The sequence below is a fragment of the Phasianus colchicus genome, chromosome 1 (assembly GCF_987193195.1).
Source record: "Phasianus colchicus chromosome 1, bPhaCol1.hap1.1, whole genome shotgun sequence".
Classification (NCBI taxonomy): domain Eukaryota; kingdom Metazoa; phylum Chordata; class Aves; order Galliformes; family Phasianidae; genus Phasianus; species Phasianus colchicus.
The window spans coordinates 1,852,644-1,877,564 of record NC_143436.1 but is presented as its reverse complement, the minus strand read 5'-3'; the positions used below and the strand labels follow the sequence as shown (position 1 = coordinate 1,877,564).

Below are 24,921 nucleotides of genomic sequence, written 5' to 3'. Positions count from 1 at the left end.
CAGGCGCCATCCCCATAGCAACAAGCCCCGCCCTCTCCCCGGCGTGTCGCAGGTAGTGACGTCACTTACAGTCGCCCACTCGCGCAGGCGCAGACGGTGTGGCCGTTGTGGCGGTGGCTGCGTGAGGGGAGCGCGGTGGGGTTGGCGGTGTTTCCGTTGTCCTTGAGGGAAATTGCATGTCTTTACGGTTTTCCCGCTCCGCAGCAGGTATTTGGGAGTTTTCTCAGGGTCTTCTTGGTTGGAGGGGGTCGTTTGGGCCTGTGAGGGGTTGGGGTGTGAGGCCTGTTGGGATGGGGATCGTCCGTGTCTAGTAGGATTTAGTGTGGAAGGAGCTGTGAGGCCGGATCTGTGTGATGGGTGAGGGCCGAGAGGGAGATGTGGAGCCTCATCTGCATGAGTGTGGGGAACTGCTGCCCTCAGAGGTGCTGAAGGTATAGGAAGGAACGTAAAGGTGTCTGCTTAGGGCTGTGTTTATCAGTGTGAGAAGTCTCAGAGCTCAAATTGTAGGAAATGTACCATACAGCTTATTCTCATATGATTGTGCTAGTAAGCGTGGTCCTGTGTCACCTTTGAGTCATAGCAGTAAACAAGTCTGTGGTAGGAACGTGGTGCAGCTCCTCTGCCAGACATGCATGCTCTTTTCTGTGTGGGTTTGCTCGTTCCTTTCCCTGCCTTTCCCAGCTCCAGTTTTCCAAGAGATGGAGTTCTCACTTCATGCTGTGCAGCTGTGTTGCACCAATTGGAATCTCACTATGCTTGACGCTGCCCACAGTCACAGAAATGGTCCCTAAGCTGAACACATCCGTGCTTTCCCCAGCTTTTATCTTTGTTTTGCAGCGTCAGAGCCCAGGAAACATCCAGTGTACTGACAGAGGTCCATCTCTTCTCATTAGCTTCAGGGAAGACATCATATATATCTTCATTACTTGAAGGGATTGTATAAACAGGAGGGGGAACAGCTGTTTATGAGGGTAGATAGTGATAGGATAAGGGGGAATGGTTTTAAACTGAGATATGGGAGGTTTAGGTTAGATATTAGGAGGAAGTTTTTCACACAGAGGGTGGTGACACACTGGAACAGGTTACCCAAGGAGGCTGTGGATGCCCCATTCTTGGAGGCATTCAAGGCCAGGCTGGATGTGACTCTGGGCAGCCTGGTCTGGTGGTTGGCGACCCTGCACATAGCAGGGGGGTTAAAACTGGATGATCATTGTGTTCCTTTTCAACCCAGGCCATTCTATGAAACTGCAAATAATGTGATTTTTGTGCAAGCAATGTTCAGTTCATAGAATCATTTATGTTGGAAGGGATCTTTAAAGGTCATCTAGTCCAACTCCCCTGCAGTGAGCAAGTTGACTATGGACAACCTGTATCAGTGCATTTACCATAGAATGGCTTGGGTTGGAAGGGATCTTAAAGCTTGTTTAATTCCAACTCCCTTCCATGGGCTGGTTGCCACCCACTCAGTCAGGCACCAGATCAGGGCCCAGCCAACTTGACCTTGAACACAATGTTGAGGCACCCAGTCCTTTGGGTGAGTGTCTCCTATTTTAAATCTAAATAAATAACTCAATTAATGCTTCTCTTACTCGTTGTTTTCTTGCAGCATAGCCAAAGCTGAAGTAATTTACTCAAAGTACTGAGAGTGGCTCACTGAGCTCATGAGATGGCTTCACTGGGCTGTACTTACAGAGAGGTATCATGTAGCTATCACAGAGATCAGAGATGTACTGAAATCACAGGAGGCCACTTTATGGTCTGAAAACACTGTTGTGTGCAGGTGCAAATGGGAACTTTCCATAGAGAAACTGCAAAATCTTTTCCTTCTGAGCTGCACTTGCTTGGAGAATACAGGAGCTTTGCTTCTTGCTTCTGCAGGATGTTATCTTTCAAAAATGAAGTTGGATTCTGTCTTTCTCCTCTTATCTGCACCTCACTGGAGAAACAGGATGCTGCTTTGCAGTAATGAGCTGGAGAAATACTGGAAAAATATTCCTTATATACACAGTAAAAATAATCTGTAGGGTTTGTTTGCTTTTTATTTGGTAAATGTGACTCAGTGCCCAGAGGTAAAGCCCTGAGTTTTAGATTCCTGTTTTTTTCTTTAACCTTATGCTGACTAATAATCTTACTGTCTAAAAATTGAGATTTTTTTTCTCTTTATTTTGTCCTTGTTGTTACAGATCATGACACCAGAACAGAGTCCAACCACTTCCCTCATTGACAGGACCATCAAGATGAGAAAAGAGACAGAAGCCCGGAAGGTGGTCTTGGCCTGGGGCCTCCTCAATGTGTCATTTGCAGGCATGATATATACTGAAATGTATGTTTTGCTGCTACATCTGATCCAAACAAACAGAGCTCTTGAGTGTTTCATTAGGTATAGTAGTAAAATGGCAACTTATTTTGTTTCTTTTCAGGACTGGAAAACTCATAAGCACATATTACAACATAACATACTGGCCACTCTGGTATATTGGTGAGTTGCTGCAGCATTTAATTTTCAGAGATCTTTTCTGTATTGTGGGTGTGCATGGTGCATCACAATAATTGAAGTTTGTTTCAGATGAGTTGACTCTAAACTACAGTATCAAATACAACTAAATGGTGAAAAGGAGCAAGAGGGAGAGAAAAATCATGAGTTGTTATTTATTCTTCATTCTCAACCCCCATGGTATTATAGAAACTTCTGTGTTTATTCTAGAACTTGCATTCGCATCTCTGTTCAGCTTGAATGCTTTGTTTGATTTCTGGAGGTACTTCAAATACACAGTGGCACCAACAAGTTTGGTTATGAGTCCTGGACAGCAGACCCTGCTGGGGCTGCAAAATACAGGTGGGTGTTTATAAATACCTCTTGCAGCCCTTTTGTGTTGTTTTGGTTTTGTTTCCTGGTTTTCAAAGTGCAAGATTCTTTGAGGAAATGAGTTCAGAATTATATAAACAGTAAGCTTAAATTACCTGCAGCACATTAGAATTCAGGGCATCAAGTTTTTGTAGAACTGGAGGGGAAGCACATAGTAAAAAAAAAAAAAAAAAAAAAAAAGGATTTGATAGTGAGGGACTCAAATGCTGTGAGGCTGGATGAGGAGTTTGTAATCTCTGTATGAGACTAGAAGCAAGATAGTGCAGGTTTATCATAGAATCATGGAATGGCCTGAATTGAGAAGGACCACAATGACTATCTAGTTTCAACCCCCCTGCTATGTGCCAGCCACCAGAGCAGGCTGCCCAGAGCCACATCCACCTGGCCTTGAATGCCTCCAAGGATGGGGCATCCACAGCCTCCTTGGGCAACCTGTTCCAGTGTGTCACAACCCTCTGAGTGAAAAACTTCCTCCTAATATCTAACCTAAACCTTCCCTATCTCATTTTAAAACCATTCCCCCTTGTCCTATCACTGTCCACCCTCATAAGCAGTCTTTTCCCCTCCTGTTTATGCATTCCCTTCAAATATTGGAAGGCCACAATGAGGTGTCCCTGGAGCCTTCTCTTCTTCAAATATTTATGTTTAATATTATACTGATGTCACATGGAGTAAAAAGAACCAAATCAGAGAGGCTTCTAAATCTTGATGTTCTTTCTGTCATCTTCATGAAAGTGCCTAATAATGATTGTTTTTCTGTATTTCAGCGGTACAGACAACTCCACCACGTGAGCTGACAGCAAAGAAAGTCCCTTCTTCAACACCTTCTCCTCCGATCCAGGGTCAAAGTGTGCTGAGTTACAGCCCATCTCGCTCTCCTAGTGCCAGTCCAAAGTTTGCCACCAGTTGTATCCCAGGATACAGCCCTCAGCTGCAGGCTCTGTCCAACAGCAGTGCTTCTTACAGCAGTACAGTCACCTATTCACCAGGCAGCACCTACAATAAGGTAAGGACCAAGGCATTTCCAAAAGCTTTGCATTAGGTCATCGTGTCCTTGTGTTGACCTGCTGAAGGTGAGCACCAGATAGCTGAGAGTTGTGTTTACATGTGTCCCACACACAGAATCACACAGAATGGCCAGGGTTGGAAGGGACCTCAAAGATCATGAAGCTCCAACCCCCCTGCTACATGCAGGGCCACCAACCTCCACATTTAATACTAGACCAGGCTGCCCAGGGCCCCATCCAACCTGGCCTTGAACACCTCCAGGGACAAAGCATCCACAGCCTCTCTAGGCAGCCTGTTCCAGCACCTCACCACTCTCTCTGTAAAGAACTTCCCCCTGACATCCAACCAAAATCTTCCCTCCTTCAACTTCAAACCATTTTCCCTTGTCCTGCTGTTATCTACCCTTTCAAAGAGTTGATTCCCCTCCTGTTTGTAGGCTCTCTTTAGGTATTGAAAGGCTGCAGTGAGGTCACTCCATAGCCTTCTTTTCTCCAGGCTGAACAAGCCCAGCTCCCCCAGCCTGTCTTCGTAGGAGAGGTGCTCCAGCCCTCTGATCATCTTTGTGGCCCTCCTCTATACCCTCTCCAACAACTCTCTGTCAAAAAGAGAGCTGACACAGCAGTCTTATATTCACATCGTTTACAAATCATCTCTGGAGTTCTGTCCTTTGTGTGTGATGCAACGGTTTGCTTTTATTTGCCCAAGATTTCCACCTTCAGCCCCTCTCCTGGTGGATCGACGTACCCCACAAGCATTGGACCAGTGGAAAGTGGTGGGCTGAGGTCTCGTTACCGCTCTTCGCCCATTCTCTATAATTCTCCTACTGGCAAAGAAGATTACATGACAGACCTGAAGTCATTGGACACCTTCCTTCGAAGTGAAGAAGAGAAGCAGCATCGAGTTCAATTGGGTAAGGAAAGAAAACAGTTTGATCTGAAAAGCTTGGCAAGGGCATGGTGATGGTATGATGCTAGAGTTGATTTTGTGGATGAGGAAAGTTGCAAAGGACTCCAGCAGAAAGCACTGGTAGACCTCAGTCATTAGTGTTAATCACCTGTGAACTTGGTAATGATGGTTGCTGAACAGTTCAGCCTACTACTGAGTATTTAAGACATGATGTAGAATGCCATAATGTCTACCCATCTCCATGGCTTAGGAGCTTGGAAAGTTTTCCTCCAAAGTACTTCTTTGGGTAGGATAAGCACTTCTTACTCATAAAATCAACCTTATGGAAGCATGTGCTGATGGATTGTGTCCATAGTGTTTGTTGGTTGTTGTGGACCATGATAAGATGAAAGGCTTTAATCACCTTGATGAGAGGTGTATCTTGTAGAGAAGATATTGCAGATGAGGAGGGGTGTGAATTACCTGCAGGTTGCTTTTGTCCTGCATAGATACAATGCTTGTTAAGATAGAGAATGAAATCAGTGTTGAAATCAGATTGATTTCAGGGTCTGTACTCACGGTAATTGGTGTTCATGTCTTGTCAATGCCTTACTGCCCTGACCTGCTGCCTGTACTGTTGCTTCCAGAGTTACTTGGCTATAATTTCACATTAACTGTTAATGAATTATTCTTTCAGGAAGTTCAGATTCCAGCTCTCCTTCCAGCAGCCCAACCTTTTGGAACTACAGCCGTTCCATGGGAGACTATGCACAGATTCTGAGGAAATTCCAGTATCAGCTGGCTTGCAGGTCCCAGGCTCCATCAGCACACAAAGATGAAGCTGATCTGAGCTCAAAGCAGGCTGCAGAAGAGGTAAATTCAGCAGCAAAGTAGCCGAGAGAAGCAAGCCCATAAAATATACAGCCTCATCCAAAGGTTTGAATTTGAGCTCTAAAAGTGTTTGAGAGAGAAATCCTAGAAATCCTATAGCATTTACATCCTACAGTTTTTAAGATCCCATGTCACTGTAAAGGCATGTGAATTATAGTTGTAAAATGATTTCTTCCCTGGAGAGCAAGGAATATTTTGGATAAAATATATTTATAACATAAAAAATGACTTGAAACACATCTGTTCAACTGCGTGTTCTGTATATCTGAAGGATATAAAACATTCTCCTTCACTCCTGTATCTTAAAGTCTGATTTGAAGAAGCACTATTTGTATGCCTTCAATTAAATTTATCTTCTTTTAGTATTTCACACATAAACCCAATGCAGCTTCCCCATTCAAATACTTTTCAAACCTATCTCAATAGATCTGAGAGCTTAAAACTCAATTTGGATTCCTGCAGGGGTCTTGTAACATGAATAAAGCATGGGAGTGTAGTAGAAGCCTACAGACACTAAGATTCTGAAACAAACGTGATTTGAATGATGTGCTGAAGTTAGCATCAGAAAATGTTTTAGACCTTAAAAACTCTCTTGGGATTCCTGTGTAATAATGTCCTTTCCACAGGTTTGGGCACGAGTGATGATGAATCGACAGCTGCTTGATCACATGGACTCCTGGACTGCAAAGTTCAGAAATGTAAGTCCTGTCTCTAAAGGCTGTGTGGCTTTTGGAAACAAGCAGAGCAGAGTGGAACAGTTTTGTGTGTCCCCTGCATGCCTGGGGAGGTGGAAAGGATTGCACTGTGTGTGAGGGTTGAGGTGTGCTTGTGCAAGGAGGCGAAAACACAGCTTGTAACAGAGATACTGAGATGTATTACTGAGTAATTACATCATTAAATACACAAAAGCGTCTTGGATACAAGATGTGCTTTTCCTTTTTGTGGTTTGGTGATTAAATAGATAGATCCATGGTGTTTCAGACTTATTTTCCTGAGCTTGAAGTACAGAAAATTACAAAAATAATTTCACAGGAACAGGTTGCCCAAGGAGGTTGTGGATGCCTCATCCCTGAAGGGATTTAAGGCCAGGCTGGATGTAGCTCTGGGCAGCCTGGGCTGGTGGTTGGTAACCCTGCACACACCAGGGGGGTTGAAACTGGATGATCTTTGAGGTCCTTTTCAACCCAGGCCATTCTATGATTCTATGAAAATTCCATCCCACAAGTTGACTTTTTCTTACAATCCTCAGCTATATAATTAAAAATTAAAAAGATCTTAATCTTACCAGTAAGACTTGCTGTAGCAGAAGAATCTAATTGCACACAATGGGAGCATCACTAGTAAAACTAACTTTTATTGCCCCTCCAGTCATACCAATATCAAGTGTGAGGTTTTACTTGCTTAAGAAAAAATAGTTTTGACCTTGGTGAAAAGTGAAGACTTGTGTGAGATCCATACCAAACTCATAAGCATCTGCTCATGAATAGGGCCAGTTTGCTTCACTCCCCAAATCCTGTCACATACAAATACTCCTGAGGTGGTTATCAGCTCCTTGTTTTCCTGAAGCAGATTTGAGAAGGGAGTTGATCCATCAAAGTATAACGTATCTTTATGGATGAGGGGCTCTCCCTCATAATACCACTTCCCTCATTGTTTAGAAAAACTTTATCTGATTACTGCTAGAAATTTGTTTTCTTAACTCTTTTACATTTTCTGGCCTTTCAGAAGGTATTAGATTCATTTAAACTCAGCCTGTGTTGGCATTGTGATTCACTTGCCATGCTCTGTATGTGGCTTAGTGTTTCTGTTGGTCAACATTTTTGTGATTGTAACAGCAGTGATGACTGGGGCATAAGCTACGGGGTATTTTTAGGTATTCTGGGCATAAACTAAGGGATATTTTTAGGTATTCTTGTTACTTCTGACCTTTTGAATTTTCACCTTTTTCTTTCTTAGTGGATTAATGAAACTATTCTGGTGCCACTTGTCCAAGAGATTGAGTCTGTGAGCACTCAGCTGAGAAGAATGGGGTGTCCAGAACTGCAGATTGGAGGTAGGATGTCCCATCACTTTGGGATTCCTGATATTGGTTGACAGAGGGCTGCTCTGTGGCTGGAGCATAGAATAGGTGTCATATTAATCTTCATCAGACTTAATTTATATTTGTTTCTCTTGTATGTTGGTGTGGCCTCTGTTTCCTGAACAGTGCTTTTCCAAACCCTTAAAATTAACTGCTTTCTGGAAGGGCTTCATAAAATTCTGATGAACTGAAATCCTCTTTTTTAATGTAATGATAGAATTCTGAAGGAACTGCTTCTCGTGTCACTTTGATGTCCCCTTAACCAATGAGAGGATTTGATCTGTCTTTAAATGAAGTCCATTTTTTTGTGGACTAGTCATAGTGTCTACTCAAGGGCTACAGCTGCTGTGATGCCACTGGAAAACTGAGCAGTGCTCACCCCATCTCCATCTGCTTACTGTCTGTGCTCTTCAAAGTGGGTATTGGTTCTTTGTGGCTTTTATATTCTGCGATGTAAAGCAGTCATCCACTCTTTTGTTTGCCTGGAAGTTAACACTGAGGTGCTGTATCATGTGTTAAATATTTCTGAGGTTTAATTTGCCAGAAAGGAGTGTTCTTTGTAATGATGCTTGGTAAAGGAGTCTGTTGACATGTACTGGCTCTTCTTGTATTGCAGAAGCCAGCATCAGCAGTCTGAAGCAAGCAGCGCTCGTGAAAGCTCCTCTCATTCCAACCCTGAATGCTATAGTGCAATATTTGGATCTTACACCAAACCAGGAATACTTGGTCGAAAGGATCAAAGGTGTGTGGTGATGCTTTGCTAACTTGGAGAGACTTCAGTTACCACAGTCAAGCATGGTGGCATTAGGCACTGCTTTATTCAGGATGTTCACACAGTCACAGTAGGGACAAGAGCTGTGTTTAAGCAGGAGATACATTTCTCTGCCATTTTCTAGTTCTGTAGCAGTGTAATGATGCAGGACTTGGATATAACTTTGTCTTTAAATGTTTTTAAAAGCTTTATTTCTTGTTTTTCTCTGATGTACTTGGAGTGCAGAGTGCTGAGTTTAACCCTTTCATTAATCAAAAATAAACATCACTCTGTAAATTTACTCCCCCGATATTTTTTCCTATTTAGTGCACTGTAAATATGCCTGAAGTCCTTGAAGCTTGCATAAAACACTGCTCTCCTATACTCTTAGTAACAGAATAAATGTTGTTGCTTTCAGAGCTTTCTCAGGGAGGATGCATGAGTTCCTTCCGATGGAACCGAGGAGGAGATTTCAAAGGCCGTAAGTGGGACACCGACCTGCCCACGGACTCTTCTGTAAGTGCTACCTTTCAGCATTGGTTTTGGAGGTGGTGGCCTGTAGGCTTTTTGAGGAACACAAAAATAATCCTGTTTGCATTGCTACAAAGATAATCCCATTGTAGTCAGTGAGATTACGTGGGGAATAATGCAAATGGGATTGGACGTTGCATAGATTACAAAAAAGGCAATTGCATACCTTAGTCTTTGGTTCTTGAGCTCACATGAAATGTTTCTTAGATAGCTCTGGGGAGCAGCCTTACTAGTAGGGATCTTGCTGGGGCAAACCAAGCCTATTAATTTCTAATGCAAGGAAAACCTTTCACCTTGTTCTCCTTTTCCTTTGCTATAACAGACAAAGGGAGAATGGAGATGGAGTGGTGTGGCTGCTGTTTGAGTCTTGAAACAGGATTTACTTTTCTAGTTGTGAAGATGATGAAATGTTTAATTGTGAGTGGCTGCAGAGGAGCTCTCACTGCGTTGGCAGAAAGCAAGCTGAGCAGCTCAGAAGTGCTTAAAGATCCTGAGGCAAAAAATCACAACCCCTACATTCAGTCTTTTATCAAAAACAGATAGCATAGGTTGTGTTGGATATTAAACTTCTACATATATTAAGCTTCTAAGAACTCTGGGAAAGAAGTTTTGATGTATCATTAATATGAACGCTGGCTGTAAAATGTTGGTATTAAATTCCTCAAAGGCAATTACTAGAAGAAATGATACTGATGTGCATTTTTGTTAATCTCATCTGATGTCACAAAGAAGTGCTTTCTGAGGTTAGTCTTCAGACTTGATGTTTCTGCAGGCTAAAGGCCAGAGAACTCTTTTGTCTGCAAAACAGTAAGGTACTCTTCCTAGGACTTCATTTCAAAATGAGGAGAAAGGAGAGACTTGCTAAATAGGTGTCATGTTGTAAAACTTGAGTTGGATGGCATCTGCCCTTCTCGGCCATCCCTGAAACAGAAGGCTTGCAGTTTATGGCCCAGATCTGCTCACAAGATCCATGGCTCTGCCAGGTTCTTCAGGACACCAGGATAAAGTTACTTATGTGTGAACTGAGCTCCTGACACACAGCATCAGTTTGTCACGCTGTGGCTGGCACTGTTTTCCTTTACTGGAAGAAATAAATTTGTCTCCACCCACATGGCAGCCCTGCTCCATTGAAATCCATGCTTTAAGCCCTGAGCTGCCAAACACAGTGGAGTTAAGTCAGGGCTGCAACCAAATGCTGTAAGTCATGCCTAATGTTATGGGAAGAAACCTGCAGTATTGTTGCATGTTGTTCTTTGGTCTCTTTAAGGCTGCTAAACCACAGTTTGTTTTTGTTAATCCAGATCATAATGCATGTCTTCTGCACCTACCTGGACTCCAGACTCCCACCTCACCCCAAGTATCCTGATGGCAAAACCTTCACTTCCCAGCACTTCATCCAAACACCCGACAAACCAGGTACTGGTGTTCACAGCTTGCTTCCTGAGCTGCTGTTTGTGTCACAACAACACCCTCAAAATCCACATTACCTTTTCAACTTGCCATCCACAGACACTTCGAATGAAAATGTATTTTGCATCTACCAAAGCAGCATCAACCCACCCCACTACGAGCTGATCTACCAGCGCCACGTCTACAATCTGCCCAAGGTACAATAGTGTTGCTACTGTCAGAAAATAGATCTTAAATGTCTCATTTGGGATGTTGGCTCTGTGCAGAAAGCAAACCTTAGCTCGATCACTGACCATTATGTAGTATTTAATCTGCCCTTAAATAATAGCTTTAGTATCTATTTAAGGTGCACAAATACCTGGGCAATATTTTCTTGTGTTCTTTTTCTTTATCTGACAATTGGTATCTGAAGTACCAAGTCATACAATCTGTGATGTGTATTATCATCATTTCACCTTTTTTTTTTTTTTTTCCTCTCCTGACAACATGCACTGCAGTGCCATTTTGTGATGTGTTTACTACTTGACTGAAATATTGATGTGATTTCTAAGCTCCTTTCTCCTTCTGTGACTTCAGGGCAGAAACAACATGTTCCACACCTTGCTCATGTTTCTATATATCATAAAGACAAAGGAATCTGGGATGCTGGGGTGAGTAATGTGTCGTTGTGATGTGTTGTGTCCTGTTGTCTGAAGGCACCTCAAACCAAAACCAATGCAGTGGGGTGATCATAGAATGATAGAATGGCCTGAGTGAAAAGGATCATGTAGTTTCAACCCCTCTGCTATGTGCAGGGTCACCAAAAATATCCAAATCACCTTCTCATTTAAAATAACAGCAGATTTTTCATAAAAATAGAGTTTTATTTGTTTGAACACTCAGAGGAGAAGTCTAATATGTAGGTGGAGACTGTGCTGAGGAGGAGTGGTGGTGTTTTCTGGCCTGAGGACCTCTGCTGTTTATAACCAGGGACAAAAGCCATCATGCCATAACCTCATGTTTTTGGCACAACAGGACATGTTTGGAGTATACACTGAAAGTTGCCTTGAAATAAAAGCAGTGTCAAGGCTTCCCCTTGCTCCAGAATTCTTTGCTCTGGAAGTGCTCTGCACAACTCAGAGCAAAGCACAATGCCTGCCTGCATGATACAGTGCTGAACTGTCATGACTATTTGCTTTAAACAGGCACTTTGATTTCCTTGCACCTGATTGTGATGACTTTGTTTCTGCAGACGTGTAAACCTTGGCTTGTCAGGAGTCAATGTCCTGTGGATTTTTGGAGAATAACACCTCATGGGATTGCAGTTCAAAAAGATGATGAGCTGGCTTCTGTCAAGACAAAGTGAGCAGTGTCATTGCCTTATTGACTTGAACACAGACTCTGTGAAACACAATACTTCAAGCTCTGCTCTGTGAGCAGAGAAGTGTTTATAATTCCTGTACAGGTTTCACCATCACATTCTTCAAAACATTTTGTTGTTGAAACACTCCAGGATATGAATTCTGGGCAGATTTTCTCTTTCCATCTTTTCACCTCAGCAAACCCTGCTTAAAAAAGCCCTTTCCTGTTGGTGTTTTGTGTACCCTCCAGTGCCATCACTACTCTGAAGATGAACTGTGCCAGATGGAAAGAGAAAACTGATTTCAGTATGTAAGATCTTTTTAGAGTTTTTTTCTTTAAAACTAAGCAATTTGGGGTGTCTTACTAAGCTGTGAAGCACCGTGGGCGCCTTGAGTACAACCACAACATCTCCCTTTGCCTTTGCTTTTTTGTTTTTTATTATTTTTTATCTCATTTTACTTCTCCCATCAGCTTTACTCCTGGTATTCCCTCACTCTGGAGGCTGTGCAGCCCGGCTTCATCATCTTTGGATGATACCAAACTCTGCAAACCTGGTCCCCATTTTGAGACATATTTGTTTCAGAGATACGTTTGGTTCTTCAAAGATATATTTGGCATTTGCCAAAAAAAAAACCACAACCAAAGCACCTTTTAACATGGGTAGGAGGAAAGATTTCAGAAATGTATGTAGCTTAATTTTGTTAAGCAGGGATAAAAATTCACTGACCTGAGTTGCTGAAGCTTTTTGTGAGCTTAAGGCAGGGATGTCACTTTGTTCCTTTTGCATCTCAGCTTCGACAGGGTCCTTTATTTGCTACTGTCAACTGCCAAAAACCATCTGCACATCTAAAGTGGAAGAACTACACAGGGCTGTGACTGGGACTGAGCATTCACTGTGTTTTGTTACATATTTTTATACTGTATACATCTGTTTTTTTTCATTCAGTTTTGTCCTACCAGCCTCAGGCATGCAGCAACATGAACTGAGGTTTCGTGATTTGCTCAGGATGGGTGCTGTCACCTCTCTCTGTAAATGGAAGAACCAATTGTTTTGTGACTCTGTTTTGAGGGAGACACAGGTTATTATTTTTTTTTCCTGATGGCTGACAACAAAATGGCTCATTTGGTTCCTGCATTAAATGGGTTCATCTTAGTCAGTGTTGGTGTTTTTTCCTGTGGTTCAGCATCACTAATTTAATCCAAGAGCATTTTGCACAAGTGATGTTGAGGAGTAGCATTGCTGCTCTCGTGTTAAAAGCTCTTTTTGTGCAGATGGGCAACTCTGGATCCATGTGCAACTCAGTTCCTGTGCAGCCCCTCTGCACCCCAAAAAAACATACACCCCAATTCCTGTGTGCTAATCCCTCTCCCTAACTCTGCACCCCAGTCCCTATGAATCCTAATGCTCTGTACGTCTCAACATCATGTGCATCCCAATGTGCTCTGCTCTCTGTGCATCTCAGAGCCTTCTGTACCCCATTCTCCACACATTTGACATGCTTTGCACCCCGTTCTCCATACACCCAAGTCTCAGTGTGGATCCCTTTGTTCTGGGTCCTTCATAGTGCATTCTCTGTGCCCCCAAAACCATGCATATCACATCACCCACGCACCCCAGTACACAGCAGACCCTGACTCTGCTCCCCATGCACCCCACACCCCAGGCACTCTGTTGCCCCATGCACCCCATTATACCACATACTCCATGGACATCTGTACACCCCAACTGCATCACAAATCCACACCCCTCAACCCCAATACATAGCACACCCTAAACCCATGCACACTGCTTCCTGCAGACCTTGATTTACTGTGCACCTCAGCCCAAAGCACACCTTAACACCACACACCCCAATATCCTTGTACACCCCAACACAACACACCCCAGTATACCATGCACAATAACATACAGTGCAACCCATCCCTGTGTCCCCCAGTAAGCTGTACATCCCAACACCATGCACCCCAATACACCACACTCCCCAATACCATGCATCTTGACTCCCATACACAGCACACCCCAACCCCATGCACCCAAATACATCATGCACCCCAAACCCAGGTACCTTGACCCCCATACACAGCACACATCCCAACCCCATGCACCCCACTTCCAATGCACCCCAATACATCACGTAATCCATTCCCATGCACCATGAATCTTCTGTGCACCCCAATACACAGCACACCCCAACTCCATGCACCCTACTTCCCATGCACCCCAACACACCATGCTCCCCAAAACCCCATACACCTCGACCTCCATACACAGCACACCCCACTTCCTATGCACCCCAACACACTGTGCTCCCCAAACCCATGCTCCTCAATCCCCATACACAGCACACCCCAACCCTGCTTCCCATGCACCCCAATACCCCATGCTCTTCAGACCCATGCACCTTGTACCCCAAATACAGCACAACCCAATCTCATGGATCCCACATCTGTGTGCCCCAATACACACCAAACCCCAAATCCATACACCCTGTTTCCAGTGCATCCCAATACACAGCCAACCCCAAACCCATGCACCTCGCATCCCTGTGCACCCCAATACACCTCACATCCCAACCCAATGCTCCCTGATACATCATGCAGCCCATCCCCATGCACCCCAATACACCATGCATCTCGACCCCCATATACAGCACATCCCAACCTCAGGCATCCTACTTCCAGTGCACCCCAATACATCACGTACCCCATTCCTATGCACCACACATTTTCTGTGCACCCCAACACACAGCACACCCCAACTCCATGCACTCTACTTCCCATGCACCCCAACACACCATGCTTCTCAAACCCCCATGCACCTCGACCCCCATATGCAGCACACCTCAACCCCAAGCACCCCAATACACCGTGCTCCCCAAAGCCATGCTCCTCAAACCCCATACACAGCACACCCCAACTCTGCTTCCCATGCACCCCAATACCCCATGCTCTTCAGACCCATGACCTTGTACCCCAAATACAGCACCACCCAATCTCATGGATCCCACATCTGTGTGCCCCAATGCACACCAAACCCCAAATCCATACACCCTGTTTCCAGTGCATCCCAATACACAGCAAACCCCAAACCCATGCACCTCGCATCCCTGTGCACCCCAATACACCTCACACCCCAACCCAATGCTCCCTGATACATCATGCAGCCCATCCCCATGCACTCCAATACACCATGCATCTCGACCCCATATACAGCACATCCCAACCCCATGCACCCCACTTCCAGTGCACCCCAATACATCACATACCCCATTCCCATGCACCACACATTTTCTGTGCACCCCAATACACAGCACACCCCAACTCCATGCACCCTACTTCCCATGCACCCCAACACACCATGCTCCCCAAAACCCCATACACCTCGACCTCCATACACAGCTCACCCCACTTCCTATGCACCCCAACACACTGTACTCCCCAAACCCATGCTCCTCAACCCCCATACACAGCACACCCCAACCCTGCTTCCCATGCACCCCAATACCCCATGCTCTTCAGACCCATGCACCTTGTTCCCCAAATGCAGCACCACCCAATCTCATGGATCCCACATCTGTGCGCCCCAATACACACCAAACCCCAAATCCATACACCCTGTTTGCAGTGCATCCCAATACATAGCAAACCCCAAACCCGTGCACCTCGCATCCCTGTGCACCCCAATACACCTCACACCCCAACCCAGTGCTCCCTGATACATTGTGCAGCCCATCCCCATGCACCCCAAACCCAGGCACCTTGATCCCCATACACCACATATCCCAACCCCATGCACCCCACTTCCAGTGCACCCCAATACATCACATACCCCACTCCCATGCACCACACATTTTCTGTGCACCCCAATACACAGCACACCCCAACCCCATGCACCCTCCTTCCCATGCACCCCAACACACCATGCTCCCCAAACCCCCATGCACCTCGATGCCCATACACAGCATACCCCACTTCCCATTCACCCCAACACACTGTGCTTCCCAAATCCATGCACCCCAACACACCCCAACCCTATGTGCCCCTAGGTAGCATACTTCCCATGCACCCCAACACACCATGCTCCCCAAACCCCCATGCACAGCACACTCCAACCCCATGCAATCCAATACACCGTGCTCCCGAAACCCAAGCACCTCAACTCCCATACACAGCACACCCCAACTCTGCTTCCCATGCACCCCAATACCCCATGCTCTTCAGACCCATGACCTTGTACCGCAAGTACAGCACCACCCAATCTCATGGATCCCACATCTGTGCGCCCCAATACACACCAAACCCCAAATCCATACACCCTGTTTCCAGTGCATCCCAATACACAGCCAACCCCAAACCCGTGCACCTTGCATCCCTGTGCACCCCAATACACCTCACACCCCAACCCAATGCTTCCTGATACATCATGCAGCCCATCCCCATGCACCCCAAACCCATGCACCTCGACCCCCATACACAGCACACATCCCAACCCTATGCACCCCACTTCCAATGCACCCCAATACATCACGAACCCCATTCCTATGCACCACACGTTTTCTGTGCACCCCAACACACAGCACACCCCAACTCCATGCACTCTACTTCCCATGCATCCCAACACACCATGCTTCTCAAACCCCCATGCACCTCGACCCCCATATGCAGCACACCTCAACCCCAAGCACCCCAATACACCGTGCTCCCCAAAGCCATGTACCTCAACCCCTATATGCAGCACCACCCAATCTCATGGATCCTACATGTGCACCCCAATAAACAGCGAACCCCAAGCCCATGCATCTCACATCCCTGTGCACCACAATACACCTCACACCCCAACCCAATGCTCCCTGATACATCATGCAGCCCATCCCCATGCACCCCAAACCCAGGCACCTTGACCCCCATACACCACACATCCCAACCCCATGCACCCCACTTCCAGTGCACCCCAATACATCACATACCCCACTCCCATGCACCACACATTTTCTGTGCACCCCAATACACAGCACACCCCAACTCCATGCACCCTACTTCCCATGCACCCCAACACACCATGCTCCCCAAAACCCCATACACCTCGACCTCCATACACAGCACACCCCACTTCCTATGCACCCCAAAACACCGTGCTCCCCAAACCCATGCTCCTCAATCCCCATACACAGCACACCCCAACCCTACTTCCCATGCACCCCAATACCCCATGCTCTTCAGACCCATGACCTTGTACCCCAAATACAGCACCACCCAATCTCATGGATCCCACATCTGTGTGCCCCAATACACACCAAACCCCAAATCCATACACCCTGTTTCCAGTGCATCCCAATACACAGCAAACCCCAAACCCATGCACCTCGCATCCCTGTGCACCCCAATACACCTCACACCCCAACCCAATGCTTCCTGATACATCATGCAGCCCATCCCCATGCACCCCAATACACCATGCATCTCGACCCCCATATACAGCACATCCCAACCTCAGGCATCCTACTTCCAGTGCACCCCAATACATCACGTACCCCATTCCCATGCACCACACATTTTCTGTGCACCCCAATACACAGCACACCCCAACTCCATGCACTCTACTTCCCATGCATCCCAACACACCATGCTTCTCAAACCCCCATGCACCTCGACCCCCATATGCAGCACACCTCAACCCCAAGCACCCCAATACACTGTGCTCCCCAAAGCCATGTACCTCAACCCCTATATGCAGCACCACCCAATCTCATGGATCCTACATGTGCACCCCAATAAACAGCGAACCCCAAGCCCATGCATCTCACATCCCTGTGCACCACAATACACCTCACACCCCAACCCAATGCTCCCTGATACATCATGCAGCCCATCCCCATGCACCCCAAACCCAGGCACCTCGACCCCCATACACCACACATCCCAACCCCATGCACCCCACTTCCAGTGCACCCCAATACATCACATACCCCATTCCCATGCACCACACATTTTCTGTGCACCCCAATACACAGCACACCCCACTTCCCATGCACCCCAACACACTGTGCTTCCCAAATCCATGCACCCCAACACATCCTAACCCTGTATGCCCCTAGGGAGCATACTTCCCATGCACCCCAACACGCCATGCTCCCCAAACCCATGCTCCTCAACCCACATACACAGCACATCCCAACCCCATGCACCCCAATACACCGTGCTCCCCAAACCCACGCACCTTGTTCCCCAAATACAGCACCGTCCAATCTCATGGATCCTACATCCGTGCCCCCCAATACGCTACACTCCACCCTACCCCGGTCCACCCCCTCTCCCACCGCAGGTGCTGCAATCACGGCCCCTCCCGGGGGCGGCTCCCGGGGGCGCGCCCCGCGCATGCCCGACCTCTCCCGTTAAATCCCGTAGGATCGGAGCTCCCCGTACCGCTGTCCTTTGGAATCTGCTGTCCCTATGGCTACCGAGGGCGAACCGGGTCGGTGCCACCGCCGCTGCACGCAGGAGGGGCTCGGTGAGTGGGTGTGCTTATCTCTTGTTGGGGGTGGGTGGTTGTCCCTATGTCCTGGTGTATGGGAGGTGGCTGTCCCTATCCGAGAGTGGTGTCCATCGGTGGGTGAGGTAATTGCTGGAGGTGAGCTGGAAATTAAGGATGTTAAACTTTAGCTGGAAGTGTAGCGTTGGTTACATGTTAAGGAAAGGTATGAAAGTCAAATGCAGGTGGTGTGGAAGGTGTCCATCCCATAGTAAGTCTGTAGGCAACCTTAGGGGTGGGCGTCATCTTTGGGCTAGGAGAAAAGGATGTGAAGAGCCCATGGCTGTGCTTTTTGTTCCCTCTGTTGGGATGGGGGCTTTGTGGTCCTACGGAGCTGATAACCCATATCTTTGTTACTCTGAGATATCAGTTAGTCATTGTTTGACAAAACAGTGGCTTTGGGAGGAGCTTCACTTGTTATAAATCCCAAAGCATGTCTCCATCCAAAAATCCTCTAAGATGGGGCTCATTGAGTTTGTGCTCTGAATTCTTCTGGTTTATGCCTTTATAAGTAAAGAGAGACTTTCACTCATCATACCCAGCATGTGAACCTTAAGGTTCCTTCCAACCTAAGCCATTCTATGATTATTTATATCTATGGCCAGAGTCACTCAAGCTCCACCTGGAGGATGAATAGGATAAAAATCACTTAAGAGAGTGGGATGTTGGGGAAAGGACTGTTGGATGTGAGCAGTGGACCCCTCTAGGATCAGTCAGTGGGCTGAGCCTCTCTTCCCCATCCCTTTAGATAAGACTAAGACATCCCAGCACAGCACCACAGTGCTGAACCCAAAGTGACTCCTATCCCCTCCCCAGATGTCCCCAAGGTCTCCGAGACCCACAGTGATGGTGACATCCCCCGTCGGAGCTCCCTCTGTGACCGTCACTATGCTGCCATCAACAATGTGCAGGGTGACCTGGGCTGCCACCAGCATCACCTTCGTGGCCATGCAGGTAGGATGTGCAGGATGGGGACAGGGGGGGCTCTAGAGGTCCCACGCTCTTTGTCACTACTATTTTGTCCCTTGTCCCCAGCTGTGTCCCCACCACTCTGTTGCCAGCAGCACTCAGAGGAGGTTTGTGAGAGCTGCGTGGTGAAAACCACACTGACAGCTGAAAACGCTGTGGAGGCCAACAAACTCTCCAATAACTACAAGGTGGGTGCCCATAGAGTGGGTGGGAGTAAGCAGTTGGATTTCATCTGGGTTTTTCTTACCTCAAAATCTCTCTACAGTTTGGCTTCAAGAAATGGAAGAGCCACATTACAGCACGGCCATGGGAAGACCGCTCAGAGATTGTCAAAGAGCTCTACTCTGACCTCAACGTCATCCGTGGCCCTGGAGGTGGGTGGCCTCGAATGTCCTATGGCAGTGTGGGATGAAAGATTTGCTGCTGGAGATGGTGATGGCCCTGTTTGATGTGTCCTCTCCTGCAGGGTCTACGGTGACGTGTGGAAATGTCCTTTACCTGCTGCTCTTTGGCTGGTGGCTCTCGCTGCTCTACGTTCTGGTGGCTGCGGGGATGTTTGTCACTGTTGTGGGAGTTCCCTATGGTGAGCCCCAAATTGGGGAAGCCCTCCATAGGAAGTGCTGGGGGAGCCATGGGTCTTCAGGCTGGACTTAAAACGATCAAAGGGCCCAGCCTTTGGGTACTGCGTGGCCCTCCCATAGCTGGGAAGGGAGGGGGAGGGATGGGGCACTTGTGTCCCCAGTGGAGCTGAACCTTGTGTCCCTACAGGGCGACTCTGCTGGGACCTTGCTGGCTATTTCCTTTGGCCCTTTGGGAAAGTGATTCAGAAAGCAGAGGTAACAGTGCTTCCCAAATCTGATTGGGGAGAAGGGGGTGGTGACAAAGGTGCCCCAAACTGGACCTTGACCATCCCAATCTCCTGCAGACCCCTAAATCCCGACAGGCACTGGGTGCGTGTGAGGCTGATACAGAGAGTTCAGCACTGCTTGGTGGCCCTGTGCCCCATCGCTGGAACCCACGGTGTTGGGTGGATGAAGGATATTGGGTGAGTTTCTGAGCTTGGGGACAGCAGGGACCCCTATTGCTGTGGGGACAGCACCTATGGGTGCCTCAATCGCAATGGGGTTGGATAATTTTGTGGCAAAACCCTAAATGCATCCTGTTATTTTAGCAGCGTGCTGGTATTGTGGTGTGGCTGTGCCTGGGCTACCCGCTGTTGGCACTAGCCCATGGGCTAGTGTGTGTTACTGCATGGCTCCTTGTCTTCCTCATCCCTGTGGCCAAGCTGAGTGCCCGCACAGCTTTCCGTGTGCTTCTGCTGCCCCCAGAGCGGGTGTGCATCCGTCGTCTGAGGATGGTGAGTGCTGCCCAATGTGGGGCTGGGGATACCCTATCCAAGGTGGAGCTTGGGAGTCACCAAACTGTCCCTCTGCAGACGGAGGTGCCACTGGATGGGGAGGTCATCCTGTGCTGCTACCGTGCTGTCAACCCCTACTACTACAAATATGCAGTGGATGGCATCAATGTTTTTGCTGTCAGTATCCTTTCTCTATTCTGGGGTAGAAGGGGGTTGTTGGGGCCTGACCCCAAATCCTACTCCAATAGGGTCATGTCCTTGACTATCCATCCCAGACCTGCTGCCACTAGTGCTGGTGACACTGGTGCTGGGTTATGTGGACAGCCACAACCAGTTGACAAGCTCTCCAGTCAAGTTCACGTTGGCGCTGCTCTCTATCATGCCTCTCTCCTACTACATTGGGATGGCCATTGCCAGGTCAGTGGAGATGTGGGGCTGAATGGTGGCAGTAGGGACACGCACTGACCCCTCTGACATCCTCCTTTCCTCTCCCAGTATCTCAGCCCAGAGCAACTTTGCAGTGGGTGCAGTGGTGAACGCCACATTTGGCTCCATCACGGAGCTGACCTTCTACATCACAGCACTCATCAAAGGATCGCGTGAAGGCAACAGCTGCTATGCTGAGATTGTCAAGTCAGCGCTGACGGGGACACTGGTGGGATGTGTCCTTTTTGTCCCGGTGAGCTGGGCTGGTGTGTCACAAGCATCTGGTCCCTATGGTTGGGTGAGCAAAGTGCTGATGGATTTCATTTTTTTCTGGGGTATTTTTTCCCTCCCAAAGGGTTTGTGCATGGTAATAGGAGGCATCCGACATCAGGAGCAGCGCTTCAACAGCCGGTCAGCAGGTGTCAGCTCAGCCCTGCTCTTCCTCTCTGTTGGAGGTGAGGAGGGGACAGAGATGTCCCCAAGGCCCGGTGGGGTTCTACCTTGATGGCACCCACCTCCTGTCTCACTGTCTCCATAGGTGTCTTCGCCCCAACACTCTTCTCCAAGGTGTATGGGAAGTTAGTGTGTGGTGAGTGCCACAATGTCACCCAGAACCCACTGGGCCACTACCTCTGCCACAACTGTCACTTTGACCTGGTGAGTAGAGCTGAGGACACCTTGAGCCTACCTGGCTCTTATGGTGGCAGTGGGACTGTCCTGCATCCCTGTGTCATAACTGGTATTCTCTCTCTACAGATGGAGAACAATGGCACTCTTTACTACAGCCATGTCCAGTGAGTAGGATTAGGGATGGCTGCTGGGGTTGGCATGGGGGTCTTTGGAGCTCTTGGGTTTTGCATTGCCCTATGTCCCCTCCAGGGCTGGTGTCCCTCTGTGCCACCCCAAAGGATTCTGATCCTACACCCCATTCCCCAGCCAGCACAAGGGTGCCAACAGGGTCTTGGTTTGGAGGCTCTGGTGACACCAAGCATCTTGTCCTACAGACCCCTGGTGTACACAGTGTCCCTCCTGCTCCCTGCTGCGTACCTCATTGGCCTCTTCTTCACCCTGAAAACTCACTCGCACATCTACGACATCCACATCAGTGACTGTCACAGTGAGTGTCCCCAGACCACGGGATACACATCTTTGGGGCCTGTTTGTCCATGTGTCTAATTCCTGTGTCTGCTCTTCCCCAGTGCCTGGCCACCACCACAGTGCTGTGGTCCACTGGTCCCGCTGGCGGGCACTGGTCATCCTCCTGCTCTCCACTCTTTGTATGTCAGCCTGTGCTGACCTGGCAACAGAGCACATCAGCCCCATCCTCACCAACTCTACCATCTCACAGGTGAGTGTGGGGATGTGTTTTGGGTGATTTTTGGGGTCCTCTGCATTGGGCCCCTTTCTTGAGGGATGGGAGCCCTTCAGATTGGGTCCCTCCAACTAGAGGATGGGTGGAGGACCTCTGGGTTGGGTTGCCTCACTAGGGAATGGATGGAGGACATGAAGGTTGAGGTCCTTCACCAGGGAGTGACAAACCTTGAGGTTGGGTCCTCTCTGATGGGAATGGTTGGAGACCTTCAGGTTAGGATCTCTGGGTTGGGCCCCTTCCAGCCAGGGTGTGGATGGAGATCTAGTTGGATTCTTCCACTGGGAATAGATGGGAGACCTCTGGTTTGGGTTCCTTTGACTGGGGGATGGATGGGGATCTGGAGGAGGTCCCCTCCTCATCTGCCCTCCAGTTGGGACTCTGGGGTTGGGTATTTCCCAGTTAGGGGATGGGGAAATGCTTTGTCTACATAGTGAACCCCAAAAGTTTGGAATGGGGAAGATGATCCTAACAGCTTCCAAGTGCTGAGAACAAGGCATGCTTTGACACCTCCATTTCCCTGCAGTACTTCATTGGTGTAACTGTGCTGGCAATGGTGCCTGAGCTACCAGAGATTGTCAATGGCATCCAATTTGCCCTACAGAATAACCTGAGTTTGAGGTGAGTGGGTGAATTTTTGGGGTGTCCTCCTCCAGTGTGGTCCCTGTGCTCCATCCCAGCCCTGTAGCTCTGTGGAGGCGTCAGTCATGGGCTGCCTTACACATATTCTCTTTTAAGAGAAGGTTTCAAGGTACAAAAAAGGGTCAGAACCAGGTTCTGCTCTCTAATTTGGTTCCCTGAAGTGGGTTTGTCTTAAGCCCAACAGAGTTCCCATGGGCTGTTGGAGGTATAGTGCTTAACAAAGCCCTCTATTCTCCTAGCATCGAGATCGGAAACTGCATCGCTGTCCAGGTCTGCATGCTCCAGATTCCCATTCTGGTGCTCTTCACTATCTTCTATGTGAGTAGTCCCAGGACAGGCCCAGTGACTCCAACCCCACTGGGAGGGTCACACAGCACCACATGCCAAGGGCACAACCACTGTCCTCAAGTGTCCTCTCCCATCTGCTCAGTGCAGAGGGAAGTGGGTTCAGGTGCCTCCTACCTTGGCCTGTGCTGTTCCCTGCCCAATCTATGTATGGCATGGATTTGGGTGATACACAAGTCTCCTTTTGGGATTGGCAAGGGACTGTCTTGGCTGGCCACATAAGCACAACACTCTCTATTTTGCAGCCAACGAACTTCACGCTTGTCTTCAGCGACCTCCATGTCTATGCCAGCATGTTCAGCGTGGTGCTCATGAACTACATCTTCATGGATGGCAAATGTGATTACTTCCAAGGTCAGTGTGGGTCCTTGTGTTTCTATTGTCCTTGTAATAACAGGGCTGAGGAGCTTTTAGAGACCACTTTAGAGTCACCACTTGGTGCTGCTCCACGTTCAGGGTGGCTTGAGCAACTCTAGGGTTTAATTGACTTGACCAAGACTGCACACAATTTCCCTATGACATGAACCCAGAGGTCTTAAGAAATGATAGTGTCCCACCCAAGGATCCTAAATGTGACCACCCTCCCTACTGCAGGACTTAACTCCCTCTCACTTGCTCTCTGCCCTATAGGCACAGTGCTGGTGATGGTCTACTTCATCCTCCTGGCTGTGTACTTCTTTGCCCCATCACCCAGTGGCTGCTGAGTTTGGGACTTGGTTGAGTTCCTTCAAGCCCATCGTTGGGTTTGGTGTGTGCCACGATCCAGCATCTCAGGGATTTGACTGGGCTGGATCTGGGCTGGAAAGCAGCAACAGAAGCACTCCTGCACTCAGATGGAGCCTTTGTGCCCCAGCACTTCACAGAAGAATTTCTGGCTCATGTCTCTGTGGCTGAAAGAAAATATCCTCAATGGGAGAGTCTTGAAGGACATTGGTGTGGTCTCAAGGATGGACCCTCCCTGGGATTTTTGCACTGGGAGATGGTGCTTAAGAAGAGCCCTCATCCTTCCAGGCCTTGGGGATCCTGGTTTCTCCTGGGTCTGGAAGGGGTTATGGCCTGGGCCATCTCACAGGGCTTTGTGATGGCACTGGAGCTGCACTGAATGTCTTTTTTTCAGCTGTTTTGCCATTAAAGCAGTTTTGTACAAATCAGAAGCTCACTTCTCCATTTGGTCATCTGCCTGGACCCCTCCAAAGGTTAGTGATGGTCGTGGGGTGATACGGTGACCATCAAGGTTGGTGCCAGTGAGTGGGCACGGATGGCTTTGGTTTGGAGTAAGAACCCTGGTAGTGAAACAGGACAATGCTGATTCATCACCTGTTACTCAGATTAGATCCACCATCACTGTGTAGGGCAAAAAGGTGGAAGGGCAACCTGAGATTGTCAGAGTATAGGGCCATCATGATGTTGGTGTGACTGTCCTAGGTCATCCCTGCTTTTAAATGGGGTCAGAGTTACGTCTGGTTCTATTTAGGGGTAAAGGGTGGCAGCACCATGTTGCCAACGAGGAACTCTTTGTTT

General features: G+C 47.9%; 2 protein-coding genes across 3 annotated transcripts; both read left to right on the top strand.

Moving 5' to 3' along the window:
• The first annotated feature begins 61 nt into the window (after positions 1-61).
• On the top strand, positions 62-12,916 carry TMEM209 (transmembrane protein 209). Its single transcript, XM_031605088.2, has 15 exons — positions 62-207; positions 2,184-2,323; positions 2,421-2,479; positions 2,705-2,836; positions 3,634-3,872; positions 4,580-4,784; positions 5,457-5,632; positions 6,277-6,348; positions 7,607-7,703; positions 8,347-8,472; positions 8,900-8,997; positions 10,314-10,428; positions 10,522-10,619; positions 10,999-11,072; positions 11,654-12,916. The coding sequence occupies exons 2-15, from the start codon at positions 2,187-2,189 to the stop codon at positions 11,706-11,708; spliced, it is 1,683 nt and encodes a 560-aa protein (XP_031460948.2). The 5' UTR covers positions 62-207; positions 2,184-2,186; the 3' UTR covers positions 11,709-12,916.
• A 5,197-nt stretch (positions 12,917-18,113) lies between these two features.
• On the top strand, positions 18,114-24,915 carry LOC116236451 (uncharacterized). Of its 2 annotated transcripts, none has more exons than XM_031605087.2 (20): positions 18,114-18,271; positions 19,109-19,246; positions 19,328-19,449; positions 19,527-19,635; positions 19,728-19,844; positions 20,030-20,097; positions 20,187-20,306; positions 20,436-20,618; positions 20,697-20,799; positions 20,894-21,035; positions 21,114-21,297; positions 21,400-21,499; positions 21,583-21,701; positions 21,801-21,838; positions 22,049-22,161; positions 22,244-22,392; positions 22,940-23,034; positions 23,295-23,373; positions 23,646-23,754; positions 24,031-24,915. In XM_031605087.2, exons 1-20 carry the CDS (start codon positions 18,214-18,216, stop codon positions 24,102-24,104), a joined length of 2,220 nt encoding a protein of 739 aa, XP_031460947.2. In that variant the 5' UTR covers positions 18,114-18,213; the 3' UTR covers positions 24,105-24,915. The 2 variants fall into 2 exon arrangements, with proteins under 2 accessions (XP_031460947.2, XP_031460946.2); XM_031605086.2 differs by having other exon boundaries at positions 20,433-20,618.
• The last annotated feature ends 6 nt before the right edge of the window (positions 24,916-24,921 follow it).

Coding starts and splice junctions, on each gene's coding strand:
- TMEM209 (XM_031605088.2), top strand. CDS start 2,187: ATGACACCAGAACAGAGTCCAACCACTTCCCTCATTGACAGGACCATC. Junction 5,633..6,276: donor CAAAGCAGGCTGCAGAAGAG/GTAAATTCAGCA, acceptor TCCTTTCCACAG/GTTTGGGCACGAGTGATGAT. Junction 8,473..8,899: donor CTTGGTCGAAAGGATCAAAG/GTGTGTGGTGAT, acceptor TGTTGCTTTCAG/AGCTTTCTCAGGGAGGATGC.
- LOC116236451 (XM_031605086.2), top strand. CDS start 18,214: ATGGCTACCGAGGGCGAACCGGGTCGGTGCCACCGCCGCTGCACGCAG. Junction 19,845..20,029: donor TGTTGTGGGAGTTCCCTATG/GTGAGCCCCAAA, acceptor GTGTCCCTACAG/GGCGACTCTGCTGGGACCTT. Junction 23,374..23,645: donor TGCTCTTCACTATCTTCTAT/GTGAGTAGTCCC, acceptor TCTATTTTGCAG/CCAACGAACTTCACGCTTGT.